The sequence below is a fragment of the Lithobates pipiens genome, unplaced genomic scaffold (genome assembly GCF_037356315.1).
Source record: "Lithobates pipiens isolate NorthernLeopardFrog02 unplaced genomic scaffold, aLitPip1_a1.2 Scaffold_13, whole genome shotgun sequence".
NCBI lineage: Eukaryota > Metazoa > Chordata > Amphibia > Anura > Ranidae > Lithobates > Lithobates pipiens.
In genome coordinates, this window is record NW_027507718.1 from 322,286,661 (window position 1) to 322,303,294 (window position 16,634).

General features: G+C 40.6%; 1 protein-coding gene across 1 annotated transcript in view; it reads right to left on the reverse strand.

The window, feature by feature from the left end:
- Positions 1 to 16,634, reverse strand: part of MGARP (mitochondria localized glutamic acid rich protein) — a 103,978-nt gene that overhangs the window by 55,267 nt on the left and 32,077 nt on the right. The window contains exons 4-7 of the mRNA XM_077476921.1: positions 14,551 to 14,556; positions 7,009 to 7,185; positions 2,943 to 3,152; positions 1,975 to 2,184 (exon numbers count right to left, since the gene is read on the reverse strand). Of these exons, the coding sequence (XP_077333047.1) occupies positions 1,975 to 2,184; positions 2,943 to 3,152; positions 7,009 to 7,185; positions 14,551 to 14,556 (603 nt within the window). The remainder of the gene's footprint in view (positions 1 to 1,974; positions 2,185 to 2,942; positions 3,153 to 7,008; positions 7,186 to 14,550; positions 14,557 to 16,634) is intronic.

Genomic DNA, 16,634 nt, shown 5'->3' on the forward strand with positions numbered 1-16,634 from the left:
TTCAGGAGTGAGTAACATACAGGGTGCCTGGGTTCAGGAGTGTGTAACACAAAAGATGGCTGGGCTCAGTAGTGCGTAACACAAAAGGTGGCTGGGCTCAGGGGTACGCAACACAAAATGTGGCTGGCCTCAGGATTGCATAACACATAGGGTGGCTGGGTTCAGGAGATGCAACACACAGGGTGGCTGGGTTCAGGAATGTGAAACACACAGGGTGGCCAAGTTTAGGAGTGTGAAACACACAGGGTGGCAGGGTTCAGGAGTGCGTAACACACAGGGTGGCTGGGTTCAGGAGATGTAACACACTGGGTAGCTGGGTTCAGGAGTGTGTAACACACAGGGTGGCTGGGTTCAGAAGTGTGAAACACACAGGATGTCTGGGTTCAGGAGTAACACAAAAGATGGCTGGGCTCAGGAGTATGCAGCGCAAAACGTGGCTGGCCTCAGGAGTGCATAACACACAGGTTGGCTGGGTTCAGGAGATGTAACACACAGGGTAGCTGGGTTCAGGAGTGTGTAACACACAGGGTAGCTGGGTTCAAGAGCGTGTTACGCACAGGGTGGCTGGGTTCAGAAGTGTGAAACACACAGGATGTCTGGGTTCAGGAGTGAGTAACATACAGTTTAACTGGGTTCAGGAGTGTGTAACACAAAAGATGGCTGGGCTCAGGAGTGCGTAACACAAAAGGTGGCTGGGCTCAGGAGTACGCAGCGCAAAACGTGGCTGGCCTCAGGAGTGCATAACACACAGGGTGGCTGGGTTCAGGAGATGTAACACACAGGGTAGCTGGGTTCAAGAGTGTGTTACACACAGAGCGGTGGAGTTCAGGAGTGTGAAACACACAAGGTGGCTGGGTTCTGGAGTAGGGAATACACAGGGTGGAGGGGTTCAGGAGTGTATAACAATATAGAGTGGCAAAGTTCTGGAGTGTGTAACACACACAAGGTGGCAGGGTTCAGAAGTGTGTAACATGCAGAGTGGCTGGGTTCAGTTCATAATACACAGGGTGGTGGGGTTCAGAGTATGTAACACAAGCATGGCAGGGTTCAGTAGTTCCTAACACACATGGTGGCAGGGTTCAGGAGTGTGTAACACACAGGGTGGTGGGGTTCAGGAGTATGAAACACACAGGGTGGCTTGGTTCTGGAATGGGTAATACACAGGGTGGAGGGGTTCAGGAGTGTATAACAACAAAGAGTGGCAAGGTTCTGGAGTGTGTAACACACAAGGTGGCATCGTTCAGAAGTGTGTAACATGCAGAGTGGCAAGGTTCAGGAGTGCATAACATGCAGAGGGGCTGGGTTCAGTTCATAATACACAGTCTGGTGGGGTTCAGAGTACGTAAAACAATGATGGCAGCGTTCAGGAGTTCCTAACACACAGGGTGGCAGGGTTCAGGAGTGCCTAACACACAGGGTGGCAGAGTTCAGGACTGCTTAACACACAGGGTGGCAGAGTTCAGAAATGCTTAACAAACAGGGTGGCAGGATTCAAGAGTGCCTAACACACAGGATGGTTGGGTCCAGGAGTGGAAGAGCTCAGGAATGTGTCAAACACAGAGTAGCGGAGTTCAGAAGTGCATTACGTACAAGGTTCTGGAGTGTTACGCTAGTTCAAACTTTTAGGGCTCATTTACACTGGTGGCAATCCTTGCCACTCCTCTGAATAGTAATCCACATTGGAAGACGTTCAGGGGGTGGTTGACAGGCAGCTGACCAATGTCTTTTTTGAGTTGTAACCAGAACAGGGGGTGAGGAGAAACCTATTCTGCTGACAAATGATTAGGAGTGGATACCCCCTCACTTTGGAGAGCTCTTCTCTTACTTCCTGCTGTATCCGTTAAAATGAGGAGAAATCTCCCTGACAATACAGAGAAAGTAAAAAAATAAAAATAAAAGCGAGCTTCTCTACATTGCTACCTTTTAATCTATTAAATACACCATTGAAAGTATATAGTTATATATGATCATAACCTTGCTCTGTAGAAGCTCCTGCAGTCACTGCTAGCTCCTCCTCTGAAGGTGACAAGGAGGCCTCCTCTTCAGCAGTAGGTTGCTCTTGTACCATAGACGTAGCGGGGGTGGCTTCCTGTTCCGTGACCTCTTCTGCTATGGCTTCCTCTAAGACTGCTTTAACAACCTCCACTGTTGTTTCAGAGATTTCCCCAGTTTCCACTGTCACACCTTTTAAAGGATTTGAGTCATGAAGATGCAGCTCCACTACAGAATACATACGATATTTATCCAAGGAGCGCACACATGTAACTATGCAAAATGAAGAGCTTGAGCATATCTATAGCCTTTCACTATTTGGCTCCTCCTGTTTTTAGTAGAAACGCTTTGGCTAAATGCAGGACGTTATTGTTGAGGTCAGGGAATGGTTGCAGGGAACCCCCCCCCCCCCCCCCAAGTTTCCCACGCTGCCTTTGTGGGGGAGTTGTGACGTGGCACATTCTGTGAGCTGCATAAATAGTTGGGTGTAACCAATTTGGTACAATGGGAGGGTCTCAAAGGGGCACTAATAAAAATGAGAGTACTAGGGTTTCATTGTGCGTAACAGATTGGCTGGGTTCAATCGTGCATAATATAGAGTGGTACAGTTCAGGAATGTGTGCAGCACGGCTTGCAGTGTTTAGGAGAGTATTATGCTAGTTCACATTTTTAAGACACATTTACACTGGTGGTAGTTCTTGCTACCCTTCTGAAAAGCAACCCACAGGAGAACACTTTTCAGAGAGTGGCTCACAGGCAGCTGGGAGGTGATCAATGTTGTAGCGATGGAAGAACATTTTTTAGAGTTGGTACCAGAACAGGAGGTGAAGAGAAACATATTCTGCTGACAAAAAAATGCATGTAAAGCCTAAAAGTGAATGTCTCCAAGTTGCTGCATTTTGGTCTGTTAAATACACAATTGAAAGCATTTTATTATATCTGATCATAACCTTGATCTGTAGAAACCTCTGCGTTCACTGCTGGCTCCTCCTCTAAAGGTGAAAAGGAGGCCTCCTCTTCAGCAGTAGGTTGCTCTTGCACCATAGATGTAGTGGGAGCAGCCTCCTGTGCGGTGACCTCTTCCGCTATGGCTTCCTCTATGACTGCTTCAACAGCCTCCACTGTTGTTTCAGAGACTTCTCTGGTTTCCACGCTCATACCTTTTAAAGGATTTTAGTAAAGATGACGCAGCTCCACTACAGAATACATACAGTATATATTCAAGGAGCACACACATGTAACTATGCAAAATGAAAAGCTTGAGTATAGCTTTTGACTATTTTAATGCAGGACCTTTTTTTTTTGTCAGGGACTAGGTACAGGAACTCCACCTCATCCTCACGCCTGTGTGGGAGAGTTATGATGTGGCACATCCTGTGAGCTGCATCAAATGGTAAGTATGGCCAATTTGGTACAATGGGAGGATCTTAAAGGAGCACTGTTAAATAAAACAAAGTGTCAGGGTTCAGCAGCGCATAATACAAAGTCATAGAGTTCAGGAGTGTAATATGCATGGGTTGCAGAGTTTAAGAGTGCAATATACTAGTTCAAATTTTTATGGCACATTTACACTGGTGGCAGTCTTTGCTAACCTTCCGAAAAGGGACCCACGGTGAAACACTTTTCAGAGAGTGGTTGACAGACAACTGGGAGGTTACCAATGTTGTAGAGATGGAAGAACTTTTTTTGAGTTGGTACCAGAATAGGAGGTGAAGAGAAACCTATTCTGCTGACAAAAAAAATAAAAAATATGTATGTAAAGCCTAAAAGTGAAGGTCTCTATGTTACTCCCTTTTGGTTTGTTAAATACACAATTGAAAGCATTTTTTTTCTATATCTGATCATAATAAGGTAATAGTAGATAATAGAAGCGCTTCCTGATGACGTGTCAAACGAAACGTACGTCGAGGCGGTACCTAGTCACGTTCGTACACGTACAGTTCCGGTCGTTTTTGGTTGTCAGATAAGGGAGTACTATGAATAGATCTGGCGCTATACCTATATATCAAAAATTAAAATTACAAGTGTTACATCAATCCGGTGTATGAGTGCCAATGTGCAATATATTAGTGTTGAAATAAAATATAAACTATAAGCAAAAAATATGTGTATATAAAATGTTTGTCACATAGTAAATAATTGCCAGCGTGCTGGCTAAAAAGTAAGATTTAACTCAAGTGCAATAAAAACCTAAATAAGTGATCACCTTATAAACTCTAGATCATATAAATACCTTAAAACATGTGAACTACTTAATATATTGGTGATGAATTAGGTAAAAAAATTATACATGTAAAATATAAACCACAAAATTAACACAGTTGTTGGTTTTAAAGTGCACAAATGTGACAAATGAAGTCTATGCGTGCAATGCTAAAATGTACAATAAATTTGTGATGAATATCAATACTTCACGTGAAACATGCCAAATGTTGGGAGTGAAAAAATAAGAATAAAAATAAAGGTAAATATAAATATAAAAATGAAAAATAAAATAAAATTAAAGATGAATTAAAAATTCCCAGAAAAATAAAATTGAGAATATTCGATATTTGTCCCAAAAAATATAAAAATATAAAAATGTATACAAAGAGAAGATGAACGGTAAAAAAGTAAAAAAGATAAAAAAGCAAGCAGTCTCTGGTGCAGTGCAATTAGTGGGGGATTTCCCGTGGGTAAAGGAGGGGATGTGATGGATCCAAACAACTATTCTTCATGCATTGTGGACACTTCTAGGTTGTACTCTCACCAGAAAAATAACCCCGTCCGGGGTGGATCAGCCTTCACAGTATGAGCTACTGTGTCGCTCTCTGGCTTGCTTCAAATAGGCCGTGATTCTCTTTTCCTGGATTCCCGCACAACAGCTTAGAAATGGAAGAAACAGTCTTTGTCTACCTTCATACGTAAGCTACCCAGCTTTCCTCATTCTTTAACATCCAGAAATGAACTAGACTAGCGTCTCATCCTCTCCCCATGTGTTTGACAAACACATGGGGAGAGGATGAGACGCTAGTCTAGTTCATTTCTGGATGTTAAAGAATGAGGAAAGCTGGGTAGCTTACGTATGAAGGTAGACAAAGACTGTTTCTTCCATTTCTAAGCTGTTGTGCGGGAATCCAGGAAAAGAGAATCACGGCCTATTTGAAGCAAGCCAGAGAGCGACACAGTAGCTCATACTGTGAAGGCTGATCCACCCCGGACGGGGTTATTTTTCTGGTGAGAGTACAACCTAGAAGTGTCCACAATGCATGAAGAATAGTTGTTTGGATCCATCACATCCCCTCCTTTACCCACGGGAAATCCCCCACTAATTGCACTGCACCAGAGACTGCTTGCTTTTTTATCTTTTTTACCGTTCATCTTCTCTTTGTATACATTTTTATATTTTTATATTTTTTGGGACAAATATCGAATATTCTCAATTTTATTTTTCTGGGAATTTTTAATTCATCTTTAATTTTATTTTATTTTTATTTTTATTTTATTTTTCATTTTTATATTTATATTTACCTTTATTTTTATTCTTATTTTTTCACTCCCAACATTTGGCATGTTTCACGTGAAGTATTGATATTCATCACAAATTTATTGTACATTTTAGCATTGCACGCATAGACTTCATTTGTCACATTTGTGCACTTTAAAACCAACAACTGTGTTAATTTTGTGGTTTATATTTTACATGTATAATTTTTTTACCTAATTCATCACCAATATATTAAGTAGTTCACATGTTTTAAGGTATTTATATGATCTAGAGTTTATAAGGTGATCACTTATTTAGGTTTTTATTGCACTTGAGTTAAATCTTACTTTTTAGCCAGCACGCTGGCAATTATTTACTATGTGACAAACATTTTATATACACATATTTTTTGCTTATAGTTTATATTTTATTTCAACACTAATATATTGCACATTGGCACTCATACACCGGATTGATGTAACACTTGTAATTTAAATTTTTGATATATAGGTATAGCGCCAGATCTATTCATAGTACTCCCTTATCTAACATTCTCCACCCCACCAGGTGGATATTAATAGAGGCAGCTCTTACCTATTTTTTCTTCCTCCATAATTTATATATTATATATTTTATATTTTGTATTTTCTACATAAGTTCCTTAGCGCAACCTATTACCTCTATTCTTTCGTTTTTGGTTGTCGGCTGTTTCTTGGTGGAACGCACGCCCTACACAACGAGGAACTACGCATCCATTACGAAACGATTGTTTTAAGCGAGCAGCCCCAGTGCCAGGTCGGGCACCGGCATATGTAAGCAGCCATTTGGCCTCATGTTTTTTAATTTATTTTTATTATTAAACGGTGTCACGCTATGGATTTTGTTTGCTCTCCTTTTTTTATGACCTGTCTGAATCTATGAGGAGAAGGTTTTTTCCATAAGAGGTCCACCTTATTCCATGTGAGCAGGGAATTCACCTGCATAAGCCTATTTGACTATCTTTTTAAATAAAGTAGTCAACAGCATCTGGTAAGAAGACAACTTTATCTTCACAGTTGGGGTGTTTTCTGTGTCCAAAAGTTTGGTGAAGGGACGCGTCACAACTTTATAGAACATTTCAGCCGCCTTCTGGCATATGGATTTAGAAGGAGTTTTTCACTGAATGAATCACTGTCTTGGACTGTGGATATATATTTTTTGTTCTAGTATCCAATTGGGACTTTATTTATCATTGTTTTTGCAACTATTTGTTCTTTACAATTCATGGTGATAGGTTGTCCATTACTTGAGGTGTTTTATGATTATTAATTTTCACATTTGTAATTAATATTTATATTTTTTAATTAAATTTTTTCAGCGCCCCTACTATTACCTTATTTTCAGCACAAGTTTTTTCTCTTGTTTCTAGGGAGCAGCTATTAGTGTTTCACTTAGTGTATTTGATTCACTGATTATTAGTTTATTTCTCTTTTTACATTTTGCATAAGTGGCGCAGAGTTTATTAGCTGCTGTTTTTCAGCTATATTTTCACATTTATATCTGATCATAACCTTGCTTTGTAGAGGCCTCTGCGTTCATTACTGGCTCCGCCTCTGAAGGTGACAAGGAGGCTTCCTCTTCAGTAACAGGCTGCTCTTGCTCCATAGACATAGCGGGGACCTGTTCAGTGATCGCTTCAACAGCCTCCACTGTTATTTCAGAGACTTTTCCAGTTTCCACTGTCACACCTTTTAAAGGGTTTTAGTAAAGATGATGCAGCTCCACTACAGAATACATACAGTATATATCCAAGGAGCACAGACGTTCCCATGCAAAATGAAGAGCATGCGCATATCAATAGCTTCTTACTATCAGAGGACTAGTAGAAACACTGACTAAACGGAGGGCTCTTAAGCACTACCAGAATAGGTACAAAAATTCCACCAACCCCTGCAACCTTTTCTCACTGCCCGTGGAGGAGCGTTGTGGTGTGGAGCATTCTGAGCACCTCATCAAATGGTACCTGTGGCCAATTTGGTAAAATAAGAGGGCCTTAAAAGGACAGCGTAAATAAAATCAGGAGTGTGCAACATAAAGAGGGCCAGGGTTCGAAGTGCATAACACAGTGGCAGGGGTAGGTCAGGATGACATCGGGTGAAAATAGGGGCATGGGGGGTATTTGCCCTGTCCTAGAAGGGGACAGCTGGCAGTAATATGTTACATGCTCAGTGCCGATATGAAGTTTGGCGTAGCACCTGCAATCAGTGGTAGGGACATAGACAAGGCCACACAGCACCCTCAGTCCCCTCATGTAATCCTCACACACAGTGCCCTTCACTGCCATCCCTTGGTGCTATAATTTTTCAGATGACAGAGACACAGTGTACTATTTGAGACTCCAGACACTCAGCTAGTCTACAATTCCCACCTTTGCTACTCACTACATGCGCACTGTCCTACAGTTCCACACTGGACATTGAGTGGTCTCCCACAGCTCAGGGTAGGGAGGGTTCTGTGGGAGCCTCAGGGAGAAGTACACATCACTTGTAAACACAGAAGCTGGATTTCTGCGTTTACAAGTAACAGAGGGAGCGTTGGAGGTAGGGAACAGGGTACTGACACATTTCAGACAAAAAAAAAAAAAAGCCCTGGCTAAATGACAAATATTTGTTGACAAATTGGCAGAGATTGTTTTGTAATTTTCTAAGCTATCCTCAAAATGAGATTTTCCTTCACCACACAGAATATACATGGAGCCCAAGACCAATGGTAAAATAACAGATTACACAAGTTAACCGATTTGCGATGTACTATACCAGATGCACTGATCTTTGCCTTCCTCTGAATTAGTCAAAGATTGGCCCCTTTTTGGCAAACCTGGGAACAGAGTTAAATATCTAAGGCTTCATGTACACTTGCTTCTTTTGGCGTTTTTTTTTTTTGCCAAAGACCCTAACCGCAACGCAATAAAAGCCCATGTGTCCATGTAAGCTTTTAGCGGAGTTTAGGAGCAGCCACATTTAGGGGAGGTTAAACCTCCCTCTCTGGCCAAAGGCCACTGAACATGGCAATAAATCATGTAAACCAAGCTAACTGTTAGCATTTTGCCACAGCCGGCATCCTGGGGAGGTTAGTGTGCATTAAGTTTAAGAGAGCCTACACTATCCAATGGCTGTTCATACAGTTTTCTAGCTGAACATAGGAACCCTATAACACTTAATGTCACTTTTTAAGGCCCAAATCTGGAAATTAAGGAGGGTTTATTGTATGGGACAGTTTACCAAAGAGTGGTGTAGGACCCTACTTGTACACGGCTCCAGAGAGACCCAGGAAGCACGTCATGTAGTGATAGTAACTATAGACAGTGGGAACTACTTGCAGATTGTAAACTGTAACAAAGATTTTGTTGTTGCTTTGTCCTGACAGCTCCAAAGAGCAGCAGAGGCCCATTCATAAGGAGACCAAGGGTGCTGTCCCTCTAGTTTATATGCAGGGATTCAGAGGCATAGAGCTCTCCGGGGGTTTTCTTTTTTGCAATGCACAATTAGAGCAGGAGGCTCCAATTGGCTTCAAAAAGGGTGGGCTCAGAGCACTGCGCCCTGAGCCTACCCTCTTGCGACAATAGCGAATGTTGATTTGCTATTGTCTTCTTCTCACAGCCAATCAGGACAGGAAGCGGGTCCTGAGACCAGATTTGCCAGGAGGAGAAGCCGCCCCGGGACCTGGTGAGCTTGCAAGCAGAGCTGGCGGCAAACAAGACCTCCACCCAGCCCGCCCCCCCTTTCAAAATGGAGCACCACTGCCAAAGTCTTGCAGGCCTCATTCACACTTGCAGATTGGGACAGTAGAAAGAAGAGGCAGTTGAGCCGCAGCTTAAAGCCCCCCAACCTACAAAGGCTGACAGATGGCACAGCAAAAACTATACTGCAGCTCACATCCAACAGACAGTACTGCCCCCCCCCCCCCCCAAACTCGACCAATTCAAGCATAATGCAAGCGCATACAGGATTTTAGAGTTAAAAAACAAGGTGGTGCGGCTTCCCGCCCATCTGTCAAACTCCTCTCAAAAGTATTCCACCACAAATCGCCAAGGGCTGCTGCAAGCGTGAACGAAACCATCAGGGTAGTTGGCAGATAATAGGATCCAACACAACCAAAAGTGTTGGATTTCTATACCTATGCAGTGCACCCAACAAAAGAACAAGCCAATCCAAAAAAAAAAAAGAAAAAAAAAAAAAAAGAAAATCACACATAACCCAATTATTTCTGCGCATATTGATTAAAGAAGGGTAATCTGGTGAAATAAACCTTAATTCTTAAAAAAATAAAACGCATTTTGAAAGTTTATCTAAAAGCTTGCTGTACACAGTGGGTAGATTTACTAAAAGTGGAGTGCAGTTGTGCATGGTAGCCATAAAAAAAAAAAAAAAATTATTTTATATATATATATATATATATATATATATATATATATATATATATATATATATATATATATATATATATATATATTTTTTTTTTATTAAGAGACTTTATTGTATTTATCTCTAGCAGCTCAAAATTAATTATTCCCTACTCAATCTAAATATTAGAAAACAGCACCATACAGCTTGAAGTTGTAGGGGTAAGCCAACTGGTTTTGTTTGAATCTTATGAACACCCCCCCCCATTCTCCCTTTTCCCCAGAGGGAGCACATGAGAAAATAAAACCAGTTCTGAGGCTGGAATATAACAACACAAACCATATGGAACTGGTCTGAAAAACCTTTTCCTAAAATAACCCATCTTCGAGCAGTTATGCTGAAAGTGCTGTGTGCAAACATGGAAAGCCTTCAGACCATTGTGTGGTAGGTTTAGTTTCACAAGCCCAGTATGCTCATTCTTTCATTTTGCATTTGTAGACTTGCAACAAAAACGACAAAGGGGTGACAGCAGACAGACAAAAGAAGGTGTGAGATACAGAAGGCTGACAAGAGTAACAGGCAATAATACAGCATTCTGGTTGCAGCCCTTTATATATTAAAGAAAAAAAAAAGAAAGCGTGCCATGTACAGTAAAATAAAAACCAAACAGCTTTCCATCTGTGTTAGTAGCAAAGATTGTGCAGCCAACGTGGATGAATAGGTTGGGGAATTATGCAATACTTTGCGATTTCACAGATAGAGGCATTTAGAATTCTCCAGTAATACAGTGTTATGGTCAGGCAAAACAATCACATGAAACAGAAACATAGGTTTATAGCTTCACTCCCTACTACTACAGATGAGCCAACCAAGCTAGAATACTTTTTAATCTAGAGTAAATTAAATATACTTAGAACTACTTTTATTTTTATGGGCACCAGCTGGTTGACTGATCTTGAGAGAATAGCATAGCCTTTTTAGCAAGGATGGGGGAAATTAGTTGATTTTCTTAGACTCCCATACACACTATTAGATTTTATGCAGATTTTTGTCTTCAGATTTACCAAAACCATATAATAATATGAGGTCAAACCTTAAGCGTTTAAATATCTATGCAATCAGGCAGGCCCTTGGCACTACATGGTTTTGGTAAAGACAAAAATCTGCAGAAAAGCCAATAGTGTATATGGGTCCCTATGCTCAGCCCAGAGCTGAACAAGAGAAAATTAAGTGAACAGCTAGCTGTCCACCTTTTGCAAAACAAAAACAAGGTACACAATGCACATATATAAAGAAAATCAAATGTACATTTTTTTTTTTTTTTGCAAATGTGCCTGCAAAGCATTGCAACTATGATCTGTGAATCGCGGGAGCAATGCCAGGCTCTTCCTCCAGCTCTACGTCCACATCAAGGTAAAGACTTTGGGTTAGAGATCTGGAGGAATAATGTAGTAATAACCAAACTTTAGTTCCATTAAGGACTACAAGACCATATGCTTTGGTGGCAAACGGGACTTGTAGTTTATTTATTCATCGTTGCATCCTAAATATGGGTGTAATGTGGGCCCAAAGGTGGAGTTGCCATTTAAGTCAGCCCTGTAATTGGCCCATCTGATGGGCAGAACTAGACATTCCAATGACATCTCTGCACCTTAGGCCCCTTCCACACAGGGTAGGCTCCGCTATCTCAGCAGGGAATCTGTGTGCTGGATCGCCGCTGAGCAGGTGGATGGCCTGTTCGTGTCCGCTTATACAGAGTCGATACAGATACAGCTCGCTCTCCTCCATGGGCGGTCAGATATAAAGGGACCGCCTTTCAGTTTACACCCAACTGCCATCCAATCCCCATCAGTCTGTTTTTAGCGGATATGAGGTCAGTGCGTGTAAACAGACAAATGTCTATTTACATCTGCCGCTCCAGAGAAGAGAATGGAAGGGCCACCTGGAAAAACTGACATGCAGAGCCAATTGATTCGCTTGTGTGAAAGGGATTCAAGTACAAAAGAAATACAAGAAGATTTTTCAGCCTTGTGCAGAAATGTAAAAAAAAAAAAAAAAAAAAAAAAAAAAAAAAAAAATCGGTCATCCCCATTACAACTACAGTATGACACTATACCATTGTTTTTCCCAAGTAAGACAAAAGCAACAGGTGTCCTTGATGAGCTCCGAGCAGCCCAAACTCACCTTTCCATCACGTCTCCCTTTAGCCACTGAAAATTAGCAAAATAATCTATGTGCAAGCTCTAGATTACTGTATTTTTTTTTAAAACTTAGAGTCAGGGACACTTTCGCCTTAACTTTGGGATAGCACTGGGTGCCCGAGAGACCAGTCACCAAGTAGGAGAGTCCTATTATAGAGTATAATGGATGACTGCACACCAGTAGTAATGGCGATATATATTTCATTTAAATCAGTAAAGACAACACCACGATACATGAGCTATATCATGCTGTTGGTATTACTGCTTGGAATTAAATGTACTACTATTATTATTATTATTGCTGGTGTGCGGTTATCTGTCAACCTTTTGGTACTCTACAAAGACCAGCTTGACTTGCATCTGACTTCCTGGTGGGCAAAAATTGAATTAAGTAAATTGGAGGGGCTTCTGTTTTTCTTACACTAGCAGTAGTCTCATAATGAATAAAGGGAGTCACTGGGCAGCATGCTTTCTAATAACTAGAAGTGCACGGTATATTATTTTTCCTTCCATATAAAAGAAGAGGTATGTACAGCCAAATCAGAAACGTTTAGAACCTGCCAAGTACTTATTGCCGTTTGTTTCCAGTAGGTAGAGTAAACCTCTATTTGTTCTGATGACCATTGCTACCCTGACAAAATGATGGGAAATGCACATTTTAAGGGCATCACCAAAACAAGAGATGAGGTGAACTATTCCCCTTTTTTTCTGTGACAACTAAGAGGGGAATTCCCCTCGCCCAATAGAGATTCTCTCACTTCCTGTTGCTTTTTTGGGACAGGAAGAAGAGTAAAAAAAAAAAAAAAAAAAAATTTACCTAAAGAGAATTCTCCAGCTTTAGTTCTATGCAGACATCGCACAAAATCTTAACTTGCAAAAAAATGTATTAAAAAGATCTCCAAAAATTCACAAGGGGTAAATCTTTATGGTTTCACCAATGAGTGACATGGAATTTTTTGGACATACAAATGGCTGTGAATTAGAGCCCCATAACATGTACTGCTGTGTACATATAGGATCAAAATGTTAAAAACCAGAATGCAGTGAACATTAAATTCACTGGATAGAAAGCTTGGCAATGCAACAGGAAAGATCTTCTTTAACAAAAATACATGGACATGTGCTCATACCTTGACAGAACACCATCTATTTCTGGAAAGTTTCTATCCCTAGATCACAGCAGATCTAAGAATAAAGTGATGCTAATAAACACTATCAGAAGCAGAAAGCTCTTTTTCTACAAATGGCCTTGACACTAAGCAGCTCTACAATGGAAGCAAGCAAGGAAAGTATGTTAGTTCCATCAACACACAAAGCCCACACTTCAGTGTTAGGACACCTTAATCACCTCAAGAAAAGGGGACCACTCTAAGTTTAAGAGCAGCACTACCCAGAAATCCCAATCAAAAGTAGGAAAAAAATAAATAAAAAAATAATAAGACAGTCAGTCAAAACAACATTCATATTGGTCTCTTTATTGGACAGTCATGTACACACACAGGTAATAAGAGCAATCAGCCTAAATGGATTCATTTAAAAATGAGAGATTCCACTTTTTTTGTTAACAGAATCAGAACCAGATCTTACCCCACTTGTGGCAAGGGGGTGGGGGTGGGGGTGCAACTAGCGGAAACAGTATAACAGAATAACCAATATAAAAAAAAAAAAAAAAAAAATTTAAGTGGTAGTGAGACTTTAAGGACTGGCGTGCGACTATAAATCATCACTAGTTAGGCTGCACGGCATGATGGACTGTCCCTTTTTGGTTGTTATAACTTCAAGTTTAGGTAGATATCCCCTTGGGCTTTATTCTGGAAATTGTAAGAAGCAAAAGTGACAGTTAGAGAAAAATAAAAGAAACATGAGCAAAAGTTAAAATAAGTAATGCTCATGCCAAAAAAAAAAAAAAAAAATATATATAAAAAATGTTTGGAAAACAAAAAAATTATTTTAAGAGCTAACCAGAATGAACTGAAAGGACACCGATAACACTTTCACACACAGTCACAGAAAACACACGAGACTATATCTGTTCTGAACAAGGGTAAGCACTTTTGTCTGACAATTATGTAAAAAAAAAAAAAAAAAAAAAAAAAAGAATTGAATAAAAGTTTCAATACTTTGGGTAAAGTTTAATAGTATATTTGTATGGTAAAAGTTCGGCTACAAAAATTCAATATCTGGAACATAATAGTCAACGTTAAAAACATGCTGTAACTACTAAGACAACCTTGTTCAAAACAGTCATAGGTAGAGTGGCATAATATACTGCTTGGCTCAGGTTTCCCATTCTACCCATATGGTGCTCACCAATACAAACACCTATGGCAGAATTCAACAGTCTGTATGAACATCCAAAACAAATGTTTTTGAAGCCACTGTTGTCAGTAAAATTGATCTAATAGATTAGTATAGGTGGGAATAAACCAGAGCAGAGAAATATATTTTTGCAAGTACTATAAAAATGGGAAAGATTACAAAGAACGTTAAATAGAAGAAATCTACTTACTGTCATCTGGAAAGCACGAAAGGAAAGTTGGGGATTGGAGAAGAAAAAAAAAAAAAACACAACAATTAAAATCACATTAAGACATTGCCTATTGTGTACATTTAAGTGATGACTGCATGATCTGTTGGGGGAAAAAAAAAAGACACACACACACAAAATGTCATGGGCAGCCTCCAAACTGCCAATATTTAAGATCAGGGTATTCCCTATAAAACTGCCTGCCCTGTACTGGGCAGAAGCATCCTTCACACAACATCCATCATCAACGGCATAGCTAGACATGTATAGCGCTCAGTGCAAAGTTTGTAAGAGCGAGAGAGCGAGATCTGACCATTCATCTAACCCCCCCCAAATCACGAGGGGGTAATTTACAACTGAAGAGTGCAGAATCTGCTGCAGCTCTACATAGAAACCAATCAGCTTCCAGGTTTTAGGCTGGGTTCACACTGATACTACACAACAGACATACTACTTTCATCCTACTTTGCTCTGCGACATCAGTCCTACATTCACCCAACTTGAATGAACAGGATACTACTTTGATCCAACTTTGTGATAGTCTGAATCAAAACAATCCCAGTGTGAGATAATCTCCTTTTACTGCTGCTGTAATCACCATGTCTGATGTCAAAAGTTGGATGGTTAGGACAAGGATCCGACTTTGATCCTACTTCAATGGATAGTCAATGGGCTGAAGTAGGATCAAAGGCGGACCAAAGTACTACAGGGAGCATTTTCAAAGTCGGACCAGTTATGACGGCTCTCATAGGGAAACATTGATTTTCATGCGACATGAGCTCCCAATGTCGGACCAGTGTGAACCCAGCCTTATTGCCAAAGCTTAAGGCCGGGGTTCACACTGGTAGGACAAACGCTTCGACAGGAGCTCATGTCACATGACTTGTGAAAATTAATGTTTCCCTATGGGAACCGTCTTAACTGGTCCGACACAAGTCGGTCCGACTTTGAAAATGCTCCCTGTACTACTTTAGTCCCCCTTTGATCCCACTTCAGCCCATTGACTATCCATTGAAGTAGGATCAAAGTCAGATCCTTGTCCTAACCATCCGACTAACATCAGACATAGTGTTTTTTTCCCGCCCCCTGCTGTAGCCCCTCCCATTGTGTGTTAATATGACTTGTCCTTTGACCAATCAAAACTATCTGAAAAGTGAGATCAAAGTAGCATCCTGTTCATGAAAGTCGGATGGATGCAGGACCAATGTAGGACTGATGATGTCGCAGAGCAAAGTAGGATGAAAGTCATACTACTGTTGTGTAGTATAGCGTGAACCCAGCCTAATTGAACAAGCGGAGGTTAGAAGCCGATTGGCTACCATACACAGCTGCACCAATTTCTGAGTGCACCAGTTTTAGTAAACCTACACTATAGGTCTTGCATATGATCCATTTAAAAATAATTATTGTGCAGAATGAAACCCCCTACCAGCTCATACAAACCGACTGTTTGGCCATGCCTGCTGTACATAAACAAGATCTTTCCAATATATTAAATTGTCAAAGAGGAAAAACTTATTTTTTTTTAGGTTTTGGATACAGTGGAGAGGGATTAGAACCCCAGTCAGGTTTTAATTTTGTGTCCCCCATTAGGGAGATTCACTCTATTTGTCCTGTTTACCATATCATTGAAAGTTATGGCTATGGGACAGGAAGTGAAGGGAAATCTCCCAGATGGCAAAAGACAAAACAAACAAACTGACAGGGATTAGAAATCTCTTACTCTATCCAAAATGGAAATCCAGTTCACCCCTTTAAACTAACCTAAGCAGATCTGCAATCTGCTCTCTAAAAACGCATCCTTTAAACACGTTGCATATCCCTTTGCTTCACAATTATCTACGGTTGTGCTGGAATGTACAAACTGTTTAATAACATTGCTAGGTCACTTGGATTTCTTTAAACACCTAACTATTAAACTGCTCTGCAGTGTAAATTTTGGTGTCAAATTTCAGTCTAGTTTTAGGCTACATTCACATTGAGGCATTATTCAGCCGCTAAAGGGCTAAAAATAGCACGTGTAAAGCGCCTGAGAACCCCCCCCCCCCCCCCGTGTGAAAGCCTGA